A 6954-nucleotide genomic window follows, 5' to 3' on the forward strand; every position below is an offset into this window, starting at 1 on the left:
TGGAGCAGGCTGTTGAGGAAAGAAAGGGGCGCCTGGTGGTTTAGGACATTCATGGAGAGGTGTTGACAGTTCAGGCCCTTGGACATGAAGGAGCCATTTGAATTTTGATAGTTGAGGACCTGAGGATGTGCTGACCTGCAGCAGTCGTGCTCACACCTCAGCATGGATCAGAATTGCCTCGAGGGCTTGTTCTTGGGCTCTCTCCTCAGGATTTCTGATTCAGTGGGTCTCAGGTGGAGCTGAAAACGGACATTTGTGATGAGCTTCCAGGTCATACTGATGTTGCTTTTCAGACACAAGACTGAGAACCACTAAGGCAGAGCACCTAAGCAAATCAATTCGATCTGGTTCATTCTGGTCTTTAACTCTGAAATTGAGAGCTCCCATGAGGAAAAAACCAGATGTAGAACTGACAGATAAGATACTGTTTTTATAATCAAAGGTATAGATTTGTGTCACATTAAGTGACCTGAAATGACCTTTTAAGATACATGTAAATATCAGTAACATATACAGAGGGTAAAATAATAGTGGAGATGCTATTTTTATCCTTTTAAATAGTTATTTTTAACATTGCTGAAACATTTTTCATTAATATTCGATGCCTTAACATTTCAATTCATAAGGTCCAATATTTTCTATTTTTTCATAAATGTCATTAGTTTCACTAGTTTTTTTGTTTGTTTTTTGCTTTTTGTTGTTTCCTTTTTTTTTTTTTTTTGCAATTCAGCATCTTTATTCTTCCTATTTAGCTTGGTACTTGAACTTGGTACTTGAACTCATTGTTAACATTAGTCTTGTTTAATTCATTTGTACTTTTGCAGATACTTATTTTTAATTCTTTGGAATAGATAATATATTACCTTTCTATTTCCACTGTCTTGTGGAAAAGTTCCATTGTTTCTGGCTTTTCAAAGTTTACTTTCTACATGAAGTGCCTTTACCCAAGAAATGGCATTATCTTAATTCCTTTCTCACTCGCTACTTAACAAGTTACTGGAGGAATATATTTCAAAGCCCTTGTTCACATAATATACTTTTCTTTAGTCCTATCTACAAAATGCCAAACTCTCACTCAAGTCTGTGATATTCCAATTATCCTAACAGATGATACCTGAATAGTTGTTTTTGTTTTGTTTTGTTTTCCAGTATTTACCCAGGGTAGGACATTATTTAGAGACAAGCTCCACTGTGAAGGTTAGTTGGTGATATGTCCATTCTTCCTATTTTCTAAAGCCTCTTTCAGAGCTGCATAGCTTTGCCTCTCACTTCCCCATACCCGTAGCTGCAGAAACTGCACACTGGTGCAGGCCCATTCCTCCTGGAAGAACCTCTCGCAGTCGTCCTAACCCACTCACAGAGATCTGTCATCTCAAACAGCCAGCCACAGTTTATTAGCAAAGAAACCAAAAGGAGTGATTTATTGTGTAGAATAAAGAAAGAAATATTGCTTCTACTCTCTCAATTCCCAGCCTTCAATATCAAAAGCAACCCTAAAATAGAGTTATTTATATTGTTTTTATCTGGCACCTGGAAACAACTAAAGTTCTGTTTTTTAGGTAAGCATATTTTAACTGTGAAAGCCATGTTGGAATATTAAAATGTATTTGATTTTAAAGTCCCATTATGTACATATGTGTGTAGCCACATACATACACATTTATGGAGTGAGGATATAAGAAACAACGTTAGAAATATCAGTCTCCTAAGACCATACTGATATGGTCTTCCTTATGTAATTTCTGCTGCCTTTCCTTTGATTAGTTTCCTTGTCTATATTTTATCACTTGAAAAACTAATGTTTCTTTTTTGTGATATTGCCATCTTGTTCCCCAAATTATAACTACTAGCTCTAAATGCTTATGTCTGAAAGTTGACACATCTACATGTATCAATCCAGTATTCCTACAAATGACAATCTCATGATGTTGGCAAAAGGTTTTCTCCTGGGCACAGAAGGTCTTCATCTTTCTATTACAGATAATATTCTTTTACAATCAGAAAGAGAGGGAATTTAAAATATTTTCTATTTGGAGGCAGAGCATATTACTTAGAATTGCTGTTATATGACCACGAGGCAGAACCAAGGAACACATATGGGGGGACACGGTGGAAGGTAAGTAACTGTGTATCCAAAATACAAGCATTCTTCTGGTGATGCTCTGCACACTCATTTTAAATAAAATCTAAATATATTTCCAAATTTTCAAATGTCTAGTCGTTTTTGTTTTCAGTTTAAATAGAACTTCCTGTTATTCTAAACTACTGCAGATGTGAAAAGGTCATCCTACATAGAATCTGTGGTTATGAGATTTAAAGCTAATTGTGTATATTCAAGGAGTTTATGCAGTTCTATTAGATAGTAAGTGTATACAGTTTTGAAAAGACAGAGTCTATCAATTAGAAACCAATTGTCATACATGTGACCCCCTAATGTCTGAGTAATTGCATGAGGACGAAAGACAAGATAAATGAAGAGGGGAGGAAGGGACCGAGATAACTATTTTGTTATAGTAATTTAAATAATCCAAATTAAAATAAAAAAGTCTTTATATAAGATCCACGTTACTTATAGAATCTTGCCCTGATGTATTAAAACTCTAGATTTATCATTTATTATATCCTAATTATTATTACATCAATAAATATGACCTAGGTCTACAACAGTTTTCAGAAATTGTGTTTTTAATATGCAGGTTAAGTAGAACTCATTTCTCTCTTGACTTTGTTCATTTCTTTCACATTTTTCTTAAATCTTGGTAGGTAAAGCACATGCGCACACTCAACACAGCCCTCTAGAGTTTGAAACTTGTGGTTTGAAATCATCAGTGTGAACTTCAGCTCTGTGTGTTTTGGTTAACGCAAATATAAAACATGAATAACAAGTCATACTAAAATGTTATTAAAGTTTTTCATGCTTGACTTTTAATAGTAAATGAATACCACAAGAGGAGCAGAAAAAGAATAAAGTTCTTGCTCTCCAAAGAACTCCTGGTAAAATAGACTGTTTCTTTGAAGATTTCAAAAATGCTGTTTATAGTGTTCCCTCAGGCTCAATTTTAGAATGTTGATTATTTAGTATTCTTGGAAAATATTTCTTGTCTACTGTGTTCGATTCTATCTAGTTCATTGCTTACATAAGTAGTGATTTTACCTAAAATATTTGTGATTAACGATCTAATTTACCCAGGCTACAGAGAAACATCCTGAGAGACAAAAGGAGAATAATCCAGCTTTTAATCACAAATGCTGTGTTATGGTCTTATGGTTTGAATATGAAAGCTAATTCTCCATGAAATATTTATTTAAGCATTCCCAGATTAACTATTTTTGATGGAAATGACTATTTCCATCTATTTGCACAAACCAAATCAATTCATCTAAATAACCAATTTTAATTATATTTTACTTTAATCATTAATTAGACAATGATTTATATGGCATAGCAAAGACAGAGTCATAAAAGCAAATCCATTCTTCACAAGTAATTTTAAAAACACATTTAAGATGAAAAGCAACATAAAATCGTTACCCACATTTCCCCCACTTTCTTTATTTGAGTTTCATCAACTTGTGTTCTGGCTTTTATGTAAATTTCTAATTATAATGTGAAGTTAATATCACACCTATTTTTAACTTTAACCTTCATTTTTATTTCCTACTTTATGTCTTATATAGAAATAAAATATTACAAAATGTCACACCTTCGCCTGCAAACTAATGTATGTCTACATCAGTGTATTATAAGAAAGGAATTGAGGGGGCTGGCTGCGTGGTTCAGTTGGTTAAGAGTGCAAGCTCTGAGCAACAGGGTTGCCGGTTCGATTCCCACATGGATCAGTGAGCTGCGCCCGAGCTGAGCTGCCACTGAGCTGCCAACAGGTGGGAGGATGGCTTAGCTGATGAGAGCACATGCTCCTAACAACAAGGTTTCCTGTTTCGCTCCCCCATGGGATGGTGGGCTGTGGCCTACCCCCCTCTCCCCACAACTAACCCACAAACACAGCACCTTGAGCTGAGCAGCTGTGAGCTGCCAACGGGCGGCTGGATGGTGACTGGACTTGGAGCTGAGCTACCTGTGCCCTACACAACTAAGAGTGAAGGACAACCACTTGGCTGTTCCCCTTCCCCAATTCCCCAATAAAGTCTTTAAAAAAAAAAAAAGAAAAGAAGAGAGGAATTGAGATAAAATTTACTTTTGGGGAAACTAGCAAAATTCTTGCTGTAGGTCATGCTTGTTTATTGAAACAATGTAAGTGAAAAGCTCCCTATGGTGAAGTAATTATCAAAGCAAATATGTAAGAATGATTTCAGTGTTAATCAAAGCTATTGGTTATCACAAACCTTTCTTTCACATAGATGAGGCAGGAAAACATGAAACCAGGATTTTAGTTGTTCATTGATGCCAGTTGCCTCATGATTACCAAGGTACGTACACAAGAAACTGTCTATTCAGAGTAGACAAAAGTGATTGTTTTGTCAGTATGAGCACATAGAGAGTTGGCTTGATAATTGGACAAACACAAACCCTAATTCCCTGAAAAATGGTCCGCTAACACTGTACTTTCAATATAGATTTAGGCATGAGTTGCCTTTAAAATTTCCCTTTTTTTTTTTTTTTTTTTTTTCATGACTGAGAAAATAACTTTATTTTGTTCAGTGGAGTGGGGAAGTATCCAGTTTCAGAACTTCTGGAATTGCTTCTTGGTGCCTGCAGCCTTGGTGACCTTGAGCACGTTGAAGCGCACAGTCTTGCTCAGGGGTCGGCATTCACCCACTGTGACAATGTCACCGATCTGGACATCTCTGAAGCAGGGGGACAGGTGCACAGACATGTTCTTGTGACGCTTCTCAAAGCGGTTGTACTTTCGGATATAGTGGAGGTAGTCTCGGCGGATGACAATGGTCCTCTGCATCTTCATCTTGGTCACTACGCCAGATAGGATGCGCCCTCGGATGGAGACATTACCGGTAAAGGGGCATTTCTTGTCAATGTAGGTGCCCTCAATGGCCTCCTTGGGCGTCTTGAAGCCCAGACCAATGTTCTTGTAGCACCGCGGAAGCTTCTCTTTGCCAGTTTCTCCAAGCAAGACCCTCTTCTTATTTTGAAAGATGGTCGGCTGCTTCTGGTACGCACGCTCAGTCTGAATATCCGCCATGTTCCCGGGAGCCTCAAAATTTCCCTTCTTTTCACAGGTATTCTTAGTGGAACTTGATCCTTGAACTTTACCACTTCAGAATACCAGTAAGTTCAGCATGAGATACTGGTAAACTCCAGAAGTGGTGACATTAACGTCTAACCTGGGTGTTCGGAGCCCTCCATTCATAGATTCCCACCCTCTCTCCCCCCACAACCTACCTGCCCCAGCCACAGCACCTAAACTTAGCTCATACATCCCAGTTCTTCTATCTTCTAGATTTTCTTCACAGATAATGTACCATCAATTCCAGGAATCAGGCCCTAATTTCCATGCCATAGGACTGGGCTTTTGAAATTTAGGGGTAGCCCCTGGTTGGGACTAAGCCCTCCTTCTCAGTGATTGGCTATTTATTATTAATACATGGCCACCCAAAACGTACCTTTTAACAGCTACAAAAACTTCAAGAGAGTGAACTGAATTCAAATCACACGTTTTATCTTCTAAACTCTTCTCCTTTTACTTGGCTACCCTTGGCTCTCTGGTCTCCAGATGCCTACCACATCTTATTTTATGCATTTTATTTACCTCTTTGAAAAAGGAGAAGGGAGAAGAATACTTAGAGGTAAAAGCAGGAGCCTAGAGCTGGAAATATGTAGGAATATCACTGAAAATTCAGTTTTCTTATTGAAGAAAGTTAAGTGAAATATTCTCTGCATATTTTTCATTAGAGTTTTTTTTGTTTGTTTGTTTTTTTCATTAAAAAATTGTATACTAGTTTTTACTTTCGAAAATTGGAAAATTCTGACCTGACTCCAAAACTGAAAGACGAAGGGGGAAAGAAATAGAGCACAGCTGATCACATATAAGTAATGAAGGGAAAATTAAACACTTCCTGCAAATGAAAGGCAAAATTTCCAGAAAGTAGACTGTACAAGGTTTGCACAACTATACCTTCCCACATAGACAAACATCCCTTTAAAGTTGTCCTCTACCTTTCCCTCAGGTAAGATTTAAGACACTGGTGTTCACCTGTTCGATAAGAAATAGCATTATCTGAATATAAAAGTGCTATTTATTTTGCTTTATTGTTTATAATTCTCTGTTTAAAACACAATCATCTTCTGTTTCTGCCCATGGTTTCATTTTGTTGACAGCTAAATCAAAGAAAATAATGAAATCAAATTATACTCTGGTTAAAAATTTAGCTTCTAGGGCCGGCCGAGTGGCGCGATGGTTAGGAGCTGGCTTGGGATGCCAGAGGGCCCCGGTTCGGATCCCACATATGAGGGCCAGTGACACTGCCCTCTATAGCTAAGATGCTGAACAACAGCTCAACCTGGAGCTGGGCTGCAGGGAGTCGCCAGCGACGGCGTAGGCTGCAGCCCCTGCTGCAGTGGGTTGCCATGGGCTACTGTATGTAGCCAGCAGCCAGTGTGAGCAGCCAGCGTGAGCGGCCAGCAGCTGCAGTGAGCGGCCGTCCAGAAGCCCGCGACTGATCTGCCTCACCCGGGAAGAGCACAATGATGGTGCCAACTTGGGCCAGTGAAGTGAGGTCCTCCACAACTAGACTGAATAACAAAAAGGACAGCAACTTGTCTGTTCCCCTTCCCCCAATTCCCCAGCACTGTTCCCATCCCCCCAACTTCCCAATAAAAATCTTAAAAAAAAAATTTAGCTTCTAATAAAATTCATTTTTGTGATGATTGACACCCAGAAGTATGTGGAGAAGGAACATGGTGTTTCCAGCTCACACTGATTAGGAAAAAATAATCGATATTAAGTCACAACACTAGCCCTATATAAAATGGATTTC

At 38.3% G+C, this 6954-nt stretch overlaps 1 protein-coding gene across 1 annotated transcript; it reads right to left on the reverse strand.

The window, feature by feature from the left end:
* Nucleotides 1–4628: 4628 nt before the first annotated feature.
* Nucleotides 4629–5167, reverse strand: LOC109373281 (40S ribosomal protein S11-like). The gene has a single exon (XM_019627019.1). The coding sequence runs from the start codon at nt 5157–5159 to the stop codon at nt 4683–4685; it is 477 nt and encodes a 158-aa protein (XP_019482564.1). The 5' UTR covers nt 5160–5167; the 3' UTR covers nt 4629–4682.
* Nucleotides 5168–6954: the final 1787 nt, after the last annotated feature.

The sequence above is a fragment of the Hipposideros armiger genome, unplaced genomic scaffold (assembly GCF_001890085.2).
Source record: "Hipposideros armiger isolate ML-2016 unplaced genomic scaffold, ASM189008v1 scaffold_700, whole genome shotgun sequence".
NCBI lineage: Eukaryota > Metazoa > Chordata > Mammalia > Chiroptera > Hipposideridae > Hipposideros > Hipposideros armiger.